This window comes from Brachyhypopomus gauderio, chromosome 15, assembly GCF_052324685.1.
Source record: "Brachyhypopomus gauderio isolate BG-103 chromosome 15, BGAUD_0.2, whole genome shotgun sequence".
NCBI lineage: Eukaryota > Metazoa > Chordata > Actinopteri > Gymnotiformes > Hypopomidae > Brachyhypopomus > Brachyhypopomus gauderio.
Genome location: NC_135225.1, coordinates 16,483,021 through 16,500,917, shown reverse-complemented (window position 1 = coordinate 16,500,917; position 17,897 = coordinate 16,483,021). Strand labels below are relative to the sequence as shown.

Sequence of the window (17,897 nt, the reverse complement as noted above, 5' to 3'; positions counted from 1 at the left end):
TGAACAGGGAGTGTCTGCATGGAGCATATGTACACGCTGAAATTATTTCAGGTTCACTATACTGTCTTAGGTGGTGAGTAAAGAATTTTAATAATGCATGCAAATTACCATCAAACGATAACACTATATGATATTGTCAACAAAGCATTCTGTGAATTTTGGTCAGCATAGTTTTTCTCTTTTCCATTCTTAATTTTTTAACATTTCACAAACAAAACATAGTTCCTTCAAAAAGAATTTTGAACGTTCATTTCAATTTTCATATGCAGTGCAATTTTGTATGGGTTCAACACTTAAAACAAGGCAAATAACATATCTAGAATTCAGTAATTGAGAAGATTATGGCTTCACCATACCACACCTAAACCCTTTCTATTCATTAGGTATTTTGTACAGGTGATTATTGCTTGTTGCTGTTTCCTGATGTCCTTTTCAAGAACTGAAAAGCTTCACTTGATATCAACACGGAGCATGACTGAGGATACCCAACTCTTTAGAGCCTTTTAGTTTGTGTTGCTAGTCTAGCTGCATTAGGGGCACAATTCAGTGGAGTCAGGTCAATCAGCTTTATTCATAGAACACATTCAAACGATAACAAAGTCAAAGTGCTGCACAATAAACAAAGGGACAAAGTGTTTTGAATTTCTTGATATTTAATTTTCCCATTGGAAATTTTTTGATATCCATTTAGATAGATTTGTACTGTTTAAGTCATTTGCATCAATGTATTAATGTCAGGTGCTTTCTCAACACATATGGTAACTGTTCTGTCTTCAAGTTCAGTTTTCCTCAGCCACACTGGTAATTCATTGTTTAAAAGACTGGGCACGCTGTTGTCACAATGGTGAAAACCAATTTATTTGTCTTACTGTGAAATATGAAAATAACAGACTTTCAGAAGAACAAAGTCTTCTATTACATTGGTAAAGACAGCATCTTTAAGTCACAGAGTGGTACTTTAAATAAGGCACTAGTTCAACAAATTTTAATTGAAGAAAAGGCTTTTATTTACAGCAGTATTGCACGAGTTCAGCACAGCAAAGTTTCAGTGCAAAACAACGAAACAGATGTAAAAACAAAAACTATGACATTCTGCTACAAATGTACTGGGTCTGCAAGGTGGAGTCAAATCAGTTTATTTGCGGGTGCTCAGTGCACCGTACAATAGTCTTAGGTCCAAGGAAGTAGCATGGAGGTTTGCCTGGAAATCACCTTCTCTGAGAAAGTTTGTTCTAGAATAAAAAGTACAAAAGATGCTGGAATACCAGCGGATTGACGCTGTTCTAATCATGGGGACTTTAAGGACAATAGTTTGAATATATAGTGCATAGATACTGGACAGATAGAAAGGACGACTCAACATTTACATACATTAGAAAATTCTTTGGTTTGACTGGTAAACCTGAAACGGCCATGAGAAGCTAAAACGGCCCGTTTTGTCATTTTGGCAAATTACAATATGTCACTAAACTCATATACACATAATTGCACATTTGGACAAGTGTTTTGTGGGTGTTCTTTTATATCTTTACCTTTATGTATGTACGCAATACATAAATCATGATAATGAACACTTGCCAAGAACTTAGATCTGGAATAAGACCTGAGTCTACTGGAACACTTAGTGGAATACTGGGGCAACGGCAATCCAAAGGTTGACAAAAACCAAAGGCTTTGTAGGTTATAGCTGTAGACTGAATTAGGAAGGTTGTCCATTTTGTTCTAAAAAGATCCACAGGTAAAATCCATAAAATCCCCTGAGTAATTAAGGTCGGTTTGTACAAAATCCTGAAATCAAGTTTATCTAGGCTATTAGGTCAGCTCTCATTCAAAGTCAACATGAACAGATATTATTAGTTACAAATCCCTCACATAACCTTAATCTAGGTCTGGTGGTCTCTTGTACAGTTTAAAGTGGTGGTAACCATCAGTGACGAAATGGTGAATGCATACATTAACATTTTCTTCCAATTAAACATTTACATGTGTATTTTTTAGCATGTCTTACATTTCCCATGGGCCAAAATGAGTTTAAATCAAAATCATGTTCAAGGGGGAACCTTCCGGAAAATTCATCCACTTTTTCTGTGGGTGGTGTGCTTCTTGAACATCCAGCAGTATTTAATGATTTTGCATCATTAAAGCATAGAAGAGGCATAGAGCCAAGGTTAATTCTCTGGCAAATAACACAGTGTGAGAATAATGCTGTTCCCGACAACCCAAACATGAATGTATGTCTCCAAAACATCCGTCTTCAGTTCTGACTTTGTGCTTTTACACCAAGCTAACAAGCTCTCGCTTACCAGATTCCAGAATTCATCTTGAAAATTCAATTTCCTTGTTCCCCCAAGGTCATATATAGTAATATATGAAAATTCAAATAATTTCTCAGAACTTCATGTACAGATTATTCAAATAGAAGTGCAATTCTGGACTCAGTGTCGAATGAAGGGCAGAACATTACCGCAGACTGAATATCATCCACTTCGACAAGAAAAAAGTAAAACAATATACAACTTAAATACAACAGTGGCAAATAAATACAGTATACAAATGCTTTAAAAACAGACTGCATAAAGCACATGAAAACTGCAGAAGATAAAGGTAAAGGCATGGAGGCAATGAAGGCACATTTTCCACACCTCTTCATTTAAGGAGAAGCCCCAAAGACACGTCTCTCAGTCTTCTCTTCCCAGTGTTTTAATGGCTCAGCTTTCCATCAATGCAGGAATCATTGCCGTGAATTATTCCAGGTTAAGTCCCAGAATTCACACTTGTAGCCAGTGTGTCCTTGTCCGAACAGGGAATGTCAATGTCAGACAGCAGAAGAAAGCTTGTAAATGCAGTTAGGTCCACAGGCAGGGAGATGAATCCCAGCGCACAAGAGAGGGACAGAAAGCGAAGGTTTGGTTCTGCTGCTGCTTATTTACATATTGTATGTACAGTCAGGTGCTACTTGTCTGCTGGGTGGGCAGGATGCCCATCATCTTCTTCTCAGGAGGAGCTGTAATAGGTGTCCAATCAGGAGCCCCATCCACTGCAGGAAGGCGGGCTCATTCTGGGCAGGCAGTGGGGCTGCACCACCATTTCTCTCCACCTGTGGAGAGGAGAAATAAGAAAATTAATTGACTTACCACAAGTAAAGACCAGACCTGCACACACACATGCATTAAACCTTCACACACAACCATGAATAACTCATTTGCTAAGCAAATCATGAGGAAACTCATTCATGAAATCAGCAGACCAACACTAACCTGCAACTCGGCACATACACAGACACGCATGCGCATACACGCTTCTTAAGCCCCGCCCACACACAGTAGTCATCTGTCCTGCAAGCCATGGCTTCTGAAAACTAATAAAAATATTCCAGAAAAATGCAGATACAATGTACAATAAACGCTGTTTTTTTCCCCTGCTAACTAAGTTGGCCAGAAAGTGATCACGTCAGCATTACATGGTAGAATAAAAGTAATTAACATTAACACTAGCTGCCAGGCGTCATGTTGTTCTCCCGCTCTGAGCTACTGGCTTCAAAAGAAACGTGCAGCAAATGACATGGGCTCTCCTCACTCAGGTAGCCTGAATAAGACTCAGTAGCTTCGAGCCATAGCAGGTGGCCTCATTTGGCCTGAAGCTTTTGGCCTTCTTCAGCGTTACGCACACAGAGTGACCACGATAAGAACAGGTCACTTTCCCCTGGGGACTCTTGGCAGGAACTCACAAGGAAACACAATCCAGAGTGAAAAAAAATCCTTTCCTGTACTGAATAAAAGGAGGGTGAAAAACACCAGGCTCGAGGGACTGCCTCCATTGCACCTCCAGGATACGAACCTCTTGTGTCCAGCTGTAAGGTTGGCTAAAAGAGCCGGTAACGATTAAGGAGACAAATATGCATATATAAAACTAATATGTGGATTAAGGCAGGTGCAAGTGCTTGGGTGGAAAAAAGACAGGAAAACAAAAGGATGTTGATCTGGAGCATGTGGTTGGAATTAGTCTCAGTGATGCCAGTTTGCCAACACGTGCACGCGTGTGGGGGTGTGCGTGTGTGTTCAATAAACAAATGCAGAGGGTGAAAAACAAGGAGGGCTCAATTCAGTAAAACACAGCCAAAAACCACAACGTGCCCAAGAAGTAATTGTGTGTTCAGCCAGAGGAAACAGGTGAGGAGGAAGTGGAGTAAATGAAGGGAGATTTAACCCTAAAGTGTGATAGAGAGAGGGAGGAAGGGAGAGAGAGAGAGAGAGAGAGAGAGAGAGAGAGAGAGAGAGAGAGAGAGAGGCCACACATGAATGACTGGGTTTGGGGAAGGAAAGTTTTCATTCCTAACACAACACTCAATATGTCACCAGGGTGACTTTCGATTACTTCAGACCAAGGGAGTGTCACAGTGCCAAGCCACATCACTTAGAGTCATGTTTGTCCACGTCAAGTTTGAGACCAGATTCACAATGACGTGGACATGTTTTGAAGAACAACTTGCTACCATATGCCATGGGTAGCCATTTTTTCACTCAATGGTCCAAATGCAGATTTTGAAGGCATGCTTCATCCAAAAATCCTTTTGAATGTCAAAAGTTTGCATGGTCCAGTTTGTCTTCAAATATCCAACAGGTGTTTAAATTTCTTTTTAGCCATGTCAGCATTGTTGAACAAACTACTTGTGAACAAGTCATGACAAAAGACATCCTGAGCTCTAAGCTGTTGAGCTTGGACAGGAAATATTGTCCAACAAAGTACTTCATAGCATGTAGCTTTAGGTCAGATCCAAAAAACAGAAGGAATATAATTTTAATCAAGCACAATTAACCCGTGGACCACTGTGGTGAAGAGAGAAGAACAATAAAAGAGAAGAATGCACAAGAGTTCGCTTTTCTTTCAGCACAGACCCTCTCCAGATGGCACCAATTCATCTGCATGGCTCTCAAAAACAACTAGACTATAATAAAAAAAAAAAACCTTGACTAGTTATGTTGCTTTGCTGAAGAGAGATAGGGAGAGAGAGAGAGAGAGAGAGAGAGAGAGAGAGAGAGAGAGAGAGAGAGAGAGAGAGAGAGAGAGACAGACATACAGAGAGATAGAGAGAGTGTGTCAGGGAGACACAGTGAGAGACTAAAGAGGAGTCAGAGAGCTGAATAAGAAAACAGTGGCATAAGGGTATCAGCACTCACAGCTTTTGTTCATTTCTCAGGGACAATGGGAGGTGGTGCGAGTGCGCAGCAGCACGAGAGTTGCGCGAGAACGCACGCGAGACAAACAGAGAAGCCACAGGCAGACAAAGTCAGAGTGGTTGCAGTCAGCAAAGAAAAAAAAAACAAAACACATGCACATGTTTACATGTAGTGACTATTGTACTGCATGTGCTTACAGTTTAGGTGGAGGAATGTGACGCACACAAACACGCATGCACACACGCATAAACATGCACATGTACACACACACACCCAAACACACACGCACATACATGCGAGTGCACGCACACACACATACACACGCCACAATCATGTACAAATGAGGGAAAGCATGCTTGAATTACCATTTAATTGGGCAGCTTCCAAAGTAATATTAACCTTTTAAACCTAATTTGTCGAACTCAAATGATTAATGGAAAGCTGTTGCAATAGCTGATTCATGTTTTTATAGGTACAAACTAAAGAATTAAATTAAAATCAATTCAAATCTATTTAAGCAACAGACCTCCAAAATCAATGATTCAATTAAATGTAATACTTCAGTACATCAGTAAAAGAAATTGCATTCACAAAACTGTGAGGAGGCTTTTTCTAATTACACTAATTACTGCAGACAATTATATGTATTCACCCTCAACAATGACACATATTGCTCATTCATCTTGTCCTTGATGAGAACTGTCAGAGCTGTCCTGCTAGTCAGCCATGAGAGGAAAGGAAATACTCACAGGAGACAGAGCAGGCAGTTACACACTGGCAAACGACATGTTCCAACATGAATACCTTTACCCATCTCCTGAGAGGTGACCATGTGAGTCAATTGAAACTTCAGTGGCTACAACGGCCCACAGTGTTCTGCTCCTCAGGGAGGGGAAGAGGCTTCACAACAAAAGTGCCCTGATGCATGGTGCCTCCAGCAGTCCAGCACGTGTTCGCCGTGCTGCAAGCAGCACTTGGGCCCGCGAGCGTGGGCCAGTGCTGGGGCCAAACATCTGCTGAACATTAGCACCAGGCCTGCTCACTGTAGCACAGCATGCTTTCAGGTCTCTCACCACTACTTCTTGTCTCAGGACTCATAAAACACGAAGTGAGTAGGTACTCTGTGACCCCGGCAGGAGTGCATGATATGGACAAAAACACTGCTCTGTGCTTGGTGATATGGTATGGACAAAAACACTGCTCTGTGCTTGGTGATATGGTATGGACAAAAACACTGCTCTGTGCTTGGTGATATGGTATGGACAAAAACACTGCTCTGTGCTGGGTGATATGATATGGACAAAAACACTACTCTGTGCTTGGTGATATGATATGGACAAAAACACTGCTCTGTGCTTGGTGATATGGTATGGACAAAAACACTGCTCTGTGCTTGGTGATATGGTATGGACAAAAACACTGCTCTGTGCTTGGTGATATGGTATGAACAAAAACACTGTTCTGTGCTGGGTGATATGGTATGGACAAAAACACTGCTCTGTGCTGGGTGATATGGTATGGACAAAAACACTGTTCTGTGCTGGGTGATATGGTATGGACAAAAACACTGCTCTGTGCTTGGTGATATGGTATGAACAAAAACACTGTTCTGTGCTGGGTGATATGATATGGACAAAAACACTGCTCTGTGCTGGGTGATATGGTATGGACAAAAACACTGCTCTGTGCTTGGTGATATGGTATGAACAAAAACACTGCTCTGTGCTTGGTGATATGATATGGACAAAAACACTGCTCTGTGCTGGGTGATATGATATGGACAAAAACACTGCTCTGTACTTGGTGATATGGTATGGACAAAAACACTGCTCTGTGCTTGGTGATATGGTATGAACAAAAACACTGCTCTGTGCTTGGTGATATGATATGGACAAAAACACTGCTCTGTGCTTGGTGATATGATATGGACAAAAACACTGCTCTGTGCTTGGTGATATGGTATGAACAAAAACACTGCTCTGTGCTTGGTGATATGATATGGACAAAAACACTGCTCTGTGCTGGGTGATATGATATGGACAAAAACACTGCTCTGTGCTGGGTGATATGATATGGACAAAAACACTGCTCTGTGCTTGGTGATATGGTATGGACAAAAACACTGCTCTGTGCTGGGTGATATGATATGGACAAAAACACTGCTCTGTGCTTGGTGATATGATATGGACAAAAACACTGCTCTGTGCTGGGTGATATGATATGGACAAAAACACTGCTCTGTGCTGGGTGATATGGTATGAACAAAAACACTGTTCTGTGCTGGGTGATATGATATGGACAAAAACACTGCTCTGTGCTTGGTGATATGGTATGAACAAAAACACTGCTCTGTGCTTGGTGATATGGTATGGACAAAAACACTGCTCTGTGCTGGGTGATATGGTATGAACAAAAACACTGTTCTGTGCTGGGTGATATGATATGGACAAAAACACTGCTCTGTGCTTGGTGATATGGTATGGACAAAAACACTGCTCTGTGCTTGGTGATATGGTATGGACAAAAACACTGCTCTGTGCTGGGTGATATGGTATGGACAAAAACACTGCTCTGTGCTTGGTGATATGGTATGGACAAAAACACTGCTCTGTGCTTGGTGATATGGTATGAACAAAAACACTGCTCTGTGCTTGGTGATATGATATGGACAAAAACACTGCTCTGTGCTGGGTGATATGATATGGACAAAAACACTGCTCTGTGCTGGGTGATATGATATGGACAAAAACACTGCTCTGTGCTTGGTGATATGGTATGGACAAAAACACTGCTCTGTGCTGGGTGATATGATATGGACAAAAACACTGCTCTGTGCTTGGTGATATGATATGGACAAAAACACTGCTCTGTGCTGGGTGATATGATATGGACAAAAACACTGCTCTGTGCTGGGTGATATGGTATGAACAAAAACACTGTTCTGTGCTGGGTGATATGATATGGACAAAAACACTGCTCTGTGCTTGGTGATATGGTATGAACAAAAACACTGCTCTGTGCTTGGTGATATGGTATGGACAAAAACACTGCTCTGTGCTGGGTGATATGGTATGAACAAAAACACTGTTCTGTGCTGGGTGATATGATATGGACAAAAACACTGCTCTGTGCTTGGTGATATGGTATGGACAAAAACACTGCTCTGTGCTTGGTGATATGGTATGGACAAAAACACTGCTCTGTGCTGGGTGATATGGTATGGACAAAAACACTGCTCTGTGCTTGGTGATATGGTATGGACAAAAACACTGCTCTGTGCTTGGTGATATGGTATGGACAAAAACACTGCTCTGTGCTGGGTGATATGATATGGACAAAAACACTGCTCTGTGCTTGGTGATATGATATGGACAAAAACACTGCTCTGTGCTGGGTGATATGGTATGGACAAAAACACTGCTCTGTGCTGGGTGATATGGTATGGACAAAAACACTGCTCTGTGCTTGGTGATATGGTATGGACAAAAACACTGCTCTGTGCTTGGTGATATGGTATGGACAAAAACACTGCTCTGTGCTGGGTGATATGATATGGACAAAAACACTGCTCTGTGCTTGGTGATATGATATGGACAAAAACACTGCTCTGTGCTGGGTGATATGGTATGGACAAAAACACTGCTCTGTGCTGGGTGATATGATATGGACAAAAACACTGCTCTGTGCTTGGTGATATGGTATGGACAAAAACACTGCTCTGTGCTTGGTGATATGGTATGGACAAAAACACTGCTCTGTGCTTGGTGATATGATATGGACAAAAACACTGCTCTGTGCTTGGTGATATGGTATGAACAAAAACACTGCTCTGTGCTTGGTGATATGGTATGAACAAAAACACTGCTCTGTGCTTGGTGATATGGTATGAACAAAAACACTGCTCTGTGCTGGGTGCATTTTATTGACGCGATTCCAGTATGTAACACGTTACAGCAAAACTGGAGAACTCAAGGAGATGGACCTTGAGATGAATCAAGGGTGACATTATTTTGAGCAAAATGATTTAGTTGGAAGGGGAGAATTCACTCAAAACACCCCCTGTGCACTTATCTGAAATTGGCCAGCATGTTTGTTGCACACAAAAATAATAAAGAAGATCTGTCATTGGTTGCAGGGTTTATTTGCATATTGCAGTCTTCTGCAATGTCAGCATTGCCAAGGCCAATTCTGTGGTAATGATTAACAAAAGATTCACAGTGAAGACAGAAGATCACAGTGCCATGGTATACTGTCAATGGTCAAATTATAAGTTTGGTTTTGACCTGTTGAGGTGAAACAGAAAATCCCCAGACTGACACATCACGTAGAGAAAAGATAAATTAGAAGACTGATGGGGAAAGCGTGAAGGATGATCTGAAAGTGATCCCCTTGATTGAATGTCCTGTACCTGGCCTTCATCTTAATTCACAACAGTCTCAATACCAGTGTAGTTACTAGTGGAGTCTATGTTGTTCATTCATTTTTTGTCAGGAGTTGTCAAGGTAGAGGACACTAAAGAAAGCTTTGAAAGACAACCCATTGCATAACAAATCCTGAAACTGGGTCAGCACTACCAAGATCAGGCGATGTGTGCCCATCAGAGGAATGACATCACAGACATGCGCAAAATAAGATGAACAAAACAGGAGGGGGGAAAGAATAGTAAAAGTAGTGCCACTCCATTTTGATGCTCCACTAGCCAGCTCCATTCAGACCCGGACTAAGAGCAGGTCTCGCTAGGCCTTGAGTATGTCTCCATGGCGCTGAGCAGAATGACCCAGTGGATAATTAGAGCCCAGAGTTTAACCACAGGGTAAACATAATGAAGTCAACTCGTCCCAGTCACATACAAACCCTGCCATACAACACACTTAAGATTTCTCTCTAGCACTACTAACTCCATTAGCAACAGTACCATGCGAGCATTACTATCAGTGCCAAGAAGAAGGGGTCACCATATTGTTCTTCATATTCTCTCACAGCCACCATCTGATCTTTGCACTGAGGCACCTCCCTTCAGTGCTCCCTCCAAAACTTCATAGGCGCCATGACTGACAAGACAAGAAGATTTTTTTCTCTTCTGTCTGAGCGTAGGCAAGCAAGTTTATTTGTGTAGTACTTTTCAGACACATTGGGAATCTAAAGTGCTATACAAAGACATGAGTTATTATATTATTACCTTATTATTAATGTAAACTAAAGAAAATACAGCATACAAACCATTCCCTTGCAGTCTGGACACCAAAGCAAAGATTGTGTGATCTTTCACAACAGCAAAGAACACCACGAAAGAAGATTTTAATTGTAAGAAAAAAGAATATGTAAATGTAAAAAATTGCCAAACCATCTTAATGGTTTCAGTAAGCCGCCCTCTTAATTCTATTTACTTGACTACTGTTCTGTGGTGTGTCTTACCTCATTTGTTGAAATGTTTGCTTTTTTTGATCATATCTTTACATTACTCAGCTGTGTATTATGTTGATATAATGTGACATGACGTTTCGACTGATGATCTAATCTGCCCTTGTCCAAACATGAATGCTCAGTGTATGATGAAAGGCAATGATTCTTCTTGTGAACAATTCTTGTGAATATGATTAATATGTGAATATGTGCCTTTCAAGCACACTTTGGTCCTGAGAGTGTTGAAAGAATGCGGAATTGCCATAGTTACATGTAAAGAATCCTAAAACCTTCTAAACATTTAAAGAGTCTCGCAAAGACATGACTGGGGTAGCATCCTGGTTGTGTGCATAATCCAATTCATACAATAAACTGACCATTACAAAGAAAACAAACATGTTCTCTGGAACACAGAAGGTGGAACATATACCACTATATCTGTTCTCCTTTTTGGCTCATGACATCACCCTTTTATCAACATCTTAGCTACTTCTACATAGAGTTCAAGGAAAACATAACCCAAACACAAGAGTGACAGTCACCTCTGTGGGACAAGACCTGAATATTAGTCACTGTCTCCACAGTTGTCAACAAGCTGGTAGGGCCTGCTCATCAAGATATCTGCAACAGGTAATAGACTCAGATCCTAACACATCAAATGCTAAAGGTATTAGCAATAGAGGAAAGCTGATTTATGCTAACCACTAATATGCTGCTATGCTACTCCCCTTCATTTACTATGGGGAATGTTAAAATGGTGGGATAAAGTATCTCAAACCTCCTGTCTTACAGTTCCTCTGTTTTTGTGCTCTAGAATATAAGCACATTGCATAGAAATGACAGAAAAACAAAACCATGATTTCTAAAGTTAGGTGTCCGTAAGCAAGAATCTTCTCAAAGACACTTTAAAAATCAGTAAATTAATTTAAAATAAAAATAAAGCCATCACTCTATAATAAATTTTATTATTATTATTTGTTGTTATTTTTTCTGGAACAACTGATCTGTGGAACTGAACAATAATGAACAAGAGTGAAACTGGCTTATGGGCAAAAAGGTGCTATTTGCATAAAGAGCAGACTGTTTAGTCTGCAATTAAGAGTAATTTAGACTGCAAGGCAGCTGCGGACTAATACAGAGGCATACATGCCATGGAGTATTCGTTTCTGATATAAACCCACATGCTATCAGCACCAAGGCCCGCTCAGCCAATGTAAAGATTTAAATGTTCTGTGAGAGGAAATAAAGGGTCAGGATTGAATTCAGATCCAACCACAGGGGCACAAGTGTGCAAGCCAGAAAGGAAGCCACTGCAGTCGAAAAAAACATGCTTAGATTTTGACCTCTCTTTAAAGACCCACTGCCCATGTATATCTGCTGACAGTAGGCTCTATGGTGTCAATTCAAGCACTATGATGTATAATGAATATATAATAAATGTCTAATAAATGGTACTAAGATTTTTTATACTTAATATGCAAAACCATTCAATAAAAACTAAAACATTCAGATATAAAAAGAGGCTTGTGCAACTCACTCTTCACACACTTGGATTTCTGAGTACAAATGAAATGATGCAATGTTCAGCAATTCAGTCAAGAAAATGCACCAATTCTTCCAAATGAACACGTGTAAACACGTGAGCCCCCACCCTCACCTGAGCCTTTTATATTCCCCTCTCAAGCAGGTACTCTCCAGGTCCTGATAACAACTCTACAGACTCCATGTTCCTCAGGCCACACCAAAGTATGCCAGTATTACTGCGGTGAATGAAATATTTCATCATCAAGGATCTCGTGCACCTGACGTTTGTATATCAGCAACCTACACACAAACACACACCCACACCCATGCGTTCACACCCACAAACACACACGCGCTCTCCCTCACACGCATCCGCTCACACGCACCCGCTCACACGCACAGACCACGCCCCCACCACCACACGCCTACGTTACTCACCCCCTGAAAATAAATTCGGTTGAAGTCATCACCGATTCGCCGCAGCTCCTGCGCGACGTACAGCTCCGTTCGCATGTCCCTCGCAGACGACGCTTCGTTAGGGGGTCCGGGCCATAACTCTGGAAACACGTGCGCACACAGGGAACCATCAGCTTGCCGTGCAAACTTCTAGATCTTTCAGTACCACTGCAGCAGGCAGATTGTGTACATGCATACATGCATAGTGAATTAAATCGGACACTCAGGTGGAAGTTGGGTGGAAAATGTATCAGCCATGACAACCTGAAGTATTATAAAACGAGGGTGGGTCATACCCAACCTTATACAGTAATGTTTATTTATGACCGGACTCGTTCACTAATTTAAGGCCCCTACAGTTCATCAAATTACAGACCTTAATATTGGTTTCAGGAAAACGTATGATTAACTGAAATTCTTCCATTATTATGGTACAGTACTGTAATGCTAATGCTTTCATTCTGTTTGTCAGATTTTTGTCTTTTTTTTTGTAAACTTTCTGTACTACATGTGATGTCTTGGTCAATCACTGATATTACAATAAATAAAATTCCTGAACTATAACCCAAACTAATACAAAGTGTTTGATTGGACAAAATAAATGATAAGTGACATGAAAACTGAGCATTTACCAGGATCTCACAGACATATTGAGATGTGACGGATTTGTGTCCAATTGGTTATGCAGAAACTTTGAGATAAATAGCTAAGATAAATTGTCGGTGCTGCTCTGAGATGGCCAATAAATCAAAGCACTGGTCTGAATAACACTGAAGAGAGCATCGAATCTGTGTGCTATTAATACAACCACAATCTGGCTTAACCTGCATTGACTCTTCAGCTATGACTCAAGTGAGAACCAGTTTTACTGTTATTTCTCATGCCCAATCATTCTACGACCATATGCTACACATTTCCACACACAGCCAAAACAGACTCACTGAGGCTTTCGCTATTAAATCTCTCAAATCTCACTCAAGATATTACTCAAATATGCGTTGTACTATTACTGGCTTGCCACATGCCAATATTATTGACAGCAATATTGTCAGGTGATAATAACATGTCCGTTTTATTGGTGAATGGCTGTCTCTGTTACCGGATCAATTTGGAATGCGTTTTGTTTTGTCCCAAACAAGAGCACATGTTCTGTTTTTCCATGTCTTTTACATAGGTTCTGCAGTTACGCACCAACTTCATCCATTAATGAAATTTCATCCATTAATTTGATCTTCTGTCCAACTAGCTGGCAGCGGTTTGGACGATCGACCGCTCCTGAATTACATGCGGGTTGCCAACAGAGATAAACCTTTCGATATATCTCACAAAAACACAGCAAGTCTGCATATGCTGACCCAAGCATACAATGAAGACAAACAAGACGTCTAAACAAGCGGCTTCTGGTTGGGTAACTGTACTGTGGATGAGACAGATGAGAGGCCTGATAGCTTAGTGCTGTTTTCCGTCTCCATTAGAAGTGTCCTCTTGGAGACAGGACGCTAGTGAGGCAGTACAAGCACGGGTCTTATCGCCGCCTCCTATCTCCTGGTTCTCAATGGACGAGAGCACGAATAGCGCGTCCCACGTCTAGCCTTCACAAAAGGCACCGCTGTATATTTTGGCTGCAGGCAGGTGAAGTTCCTGCTGCCCACCTGAAGCTTCTGCAACAGTATTCAGAAATAGAGACAACAAGCAAATCAGCTCCATCACTCCAACTGTGAGACAGGTTGTACACTTGCTTCCTGTATAGTTTAAACAGGGGTTTACCCTTAGTGTACAAGAAAAAAGTGGATTTGTAAGATTCTGATGCTCAGATACACACCCTGTGCCCTGAGATGTGCATGCAAGTGCTTGTTCTTATAAACACACAAAATTCATGAACATTATATTTTTTCATATAGATTGTTTTCTTTTGTACAAGAAAACGATATACAAGATGTTCAGATAATCTCTAGCGCAGCTATAACCCATAGCTAGCATCACAACACCGGACGTTTATAAGAAGTTGGACTTCTATGAGACGCCGGCTCGTGCTGTATTTTGGTACTCGAGAGCTTGTGTCAAAACGTACTTTAAAAGACGACAGACGCTTCATAGCTTTCATTGACGTCAAGTAAGGGCTCAAACACACGCACAGCAAGAGAGACTTAAAAGAGAGCGCGTGTACTTACAAATATGTTTGAGGATAACGCGGCGAGGTGAATGAACGTCAAAGATCTAAGGCGCATAGTTCTCTGTAGTTTTCAAACTGGTGGAATTGTGCCCGACCGCAGCGAACAATGTTGCGTTTGCCACAACATATTAACAATTTACAAACTTTGGAGGGGAGCCTTACCATAATTTTGACCGTTGCCTTGCGCTTCGGAAATGCGTTGCAGGGCGTGAATAATCACTTGACTAGATGGACTGGGAGTCTGAGTAGACGTGCTATGTGTCATTAGTGGAGAGCTTGGCTCGCTGTCGAACGAAAAATATCCACTCGAGGATCTTGAGAAAGTTCGGAATAGAGGCGACCTTGAATGGTAACCAGAAAGACTATTTGTAATCCCTCCCCTAAACTGGTCCCCTTGGTTTTGATGAGAGTAGTCAAACTGTTCGTGCCGGGAGGCTGTTCCGCCACCGGTGTTCTCTCCGTTTTCCCCCTGCTCCTTTAAGAAGGCTGGGCCATTGGCCCGGTTTTGTCGTCTGCAGGACAAATAAAACAGCAGTAATTACTGTTTTTGCATGCGAATTGTTCAAGAATAGTATTTTTCATGTGGAAACCAACTCCAACTAACCATCGCGGTGATGCATTTTACGTGCGCATACAGCACAGGAATGAGAGCTTTGAGTTTCGAACTGTCTGAAACCGACAGCCTGATTCTCGTTTACACTGTCCGCTGTGTTTACTACGGCGGCCCGTCAATGGTTCGGCGCGACACGCTCGCGGTCGTTCGTGAAGCCCGTCGCGCGTGGCAGAGCCGCGCGTGCAGCCCGGTAAAGTGCGTCACAAGTCAACTCCACTTCGAGCCAAGTTCACTTCCTATTTCTCCCTTCGATGTTGAATCCCTAAAGCCCGCACTCCAAATAATGTAATTCAACATAAAGGCCACATTAAAATGTGAATTCTTGTAAATTATCAAACATACACCTGATAGCACCTCGGCAGTGGGATATACGTGGATAATTAGCTCATACAAAGAGATAACTGAAAGACGATGGTTTATTATAGCAAACGGCTTGGTAAAAAGAAAAATACAAAATTCCCCTTTCTCTGTGGTAACCATTCTAAAACAATGTCTTTTCATTTAGTAACTCACGTGAAACGGAGTCTACGTGTGACTCAAACCTGCAGGCTGTTGAAACTCTTTCGTATGCAGAAATAGGTAGCAGACAGTGACGGTGATAAAGTAGCGAAGATCTCACTACTCGTTACTCACAGGTTTATGTCCGCAGGGCTGCTATGAAAAACTTGGAGTCTAAAGAGCGAAATATAAACATGTGTTCTCGCCTTCAGATATGATTGGATTACTGCTTATTTGATTGGCAGTCAATAAGCCAAACAAAACCCATCCACAAAAAAGTTGTGTGGATTTATGAGCACCCTCTAGTGGTTGAACTTTCGGCTCGGTTTAACAAATTGGCAAAAGTTCAACATAGCGTGCTGAATAATAAATAAATGCATCACGAAATTGATAAAGACAACGGTGTCTTATATGCCGTTTTTGTTAACAAATGTAATCGGTGTTTGTCTTATTTAATGGAAAGACACAAAATAAATCTCTGACTCGGCTGCAACATGGATATAGAGTTTTGCGTATTATAACTGCCGTCAGCCCCGGTTCCCTTCTTTCACTAATCCAGCCTTGGTGCGTGGGTAGGACACAGTAAAACAAAAACAAACAGGTGCTCTTCTCTCCTTTTTACAACATGGCTAAATAATTCAGTCTGTTTAAATGATATGTTTAGACCGCTGAGGGGAGCGGACATTCCAGTCATTATATTATCGACTTTGCAACATTGTCGGTGAACTACGGTGCGCGTCGCCGTTTTCAAGAGGCAAGACCGACCGAGGTTGTGTTTTATTTTTATTGAAATATGCGTGCCCGCTTAAGTTTTTTCTTCGTCTTTCTTTGGTAGATAAACGTACACGTATATTATGCACGTACAACTTAACTCCGGTCTTCTACAATAATCTTACTATTTTACCCAAAATTAGACAGCCTAATACGTGCTTTTTATATCTTAAATCATAGCGATTTTTCAGCAATGTCGTTCAACTCGTGCGTAAGAAACGTCTTGTAATTTAACGCTAACACGTCATATATTAATTTGAAAAAGTTTTGGGCAACCTAAGCGAAATTTGGTTTTGATCGCAGTGCGATATTTCCTTCTGGACTTACCTGGACATGCCCGAAGATCATAGGATTACTGGATTTCGATAGATAGATTTCGAAAGATAAAAATGACAAGGAAATAGAATACAACGAAAAGTCTCCGTTTACATAAAAGGCCAGAAAACTATAAGAAGCTGCATCTAGAAGCTCGTTAAGAAGGAATTTTTAAAGTTAAAAAAACGCTAAATACTGTATTGACGGTGAAAAAACAATCCCGGTCAACACTGTTGAACAACATCCACGGGATTCCGAGTCTTTTGTTTGGTCTCCGCTTGTGAGTAGCGTACTTCCTCGCAGTCGCTCGCGTTTTGACTGTAGCTTACAGAGAGAACATCGATCTGACTGCTTTGCTCAGCGAGGCATTAGTGTCTGCCAGCACGGCCCGCCCATCTGAGAGGGTGGGATCTGTAATTTTAACCAGATGGAAGTGGCTAAAACAGCCTGAGCACTCCCCCACAGTTAATTTCCACAATATAGTAACTGCAACGGTATATTGTGCATTTGTTCAAATAGCCAATGTAAGTTAGTAAATCATTCATACTATAGATTTTGAACAAGGAAACTATGCTTAATAATATTTAAGTATATGCCATGACAGTGATGTATTTCAAAGAAAATGACCTATTCTGGTGATATGTATATATGTATTAATTTATTTTTAACCCCCCCCCCCCCCAAAAAAAAAACAAAACAAAACCACAAAGCATTTTCTGTCTCATATCAAAGTGTAAATCACAATTAAGCTAATCTGTAAAGAAAAATGTAGTTATCTAGAAAAAAATCACCTGTATAATCTATACATGTGGTCCTGTGTAATTTTCTGTGGCGCCTGTTGACCATGCAAAAAAGTATAGTGTAAACTGTAAACAGGAATACCATGAAAACAATGAAAACTGTACTGTGTTTAATTGAAGAATTCTGTTGAAATCAAACTTTTAGTACATGTTGTCTTAACAATACA

The 17,897-nt window shown here is 41.0% G+C and overlaps 1 protein-coding gene across 2 annotated transcripts; it reads right to left on the bottom strand.

The window, feature by feature from the left end:
* Positions 1-866: 866 nt before the first annotated feature.
* Positions 867-17,287, bottom strand: bcl2l11 (BCL2 like 11). Of its 2 annotated transcripts, XM_076974256.1 has the most exons (5): positions 16,943-17,287; positions 14,896-15,245; positions 12,543-12,661; positions 3,258-3,358; positions 867-3,097 (listed from the first exon to the last, which is right to left on the bottom strand). In XM_076974256.1, the coding sequence occupies exons 1-5, from the start codon at positions 16,948-16,950 to the stop codon at positions 3,022-3,024; spliced, it is 654 nt and encodes a 217-aa protein (XP_076830371.1). In that variant the 5' UTR covers positions 16,951-17,287; the 3' UTR covers positions 867-3,021. The 2 variants fall into 2 exon arrangements, with proteins under 2 accessions (XP_076830371.1, XP_076830372.1); XM_076974257.1 differs by lacking the exon at positions 3,258-3,358 and having other exon boundaries at positions 873-3,097.
* Between the last annotated feature and the right edge of the window lie 610 nt (positions 17,288-17,897).

Coding starts and splice junctions, on each gene's coding strand:
- bcl2l11 (XM_076974256.1), bottom strand. Junction 12,662..14,895: donor AGGCAACGGTCAAAATTATG/GTAAGGCTCCCC, acceptor ACGTGTTTCCAG/AGTTATGGCCCGGACCCCCT. Junction 3,098..3,257: donor GTGTATGTGCCGAGTTGCAG/GTTAGTGTTGGT, acceptor TCCTCTCCACAG/GTGGAGAGAAATGGTGGTGC.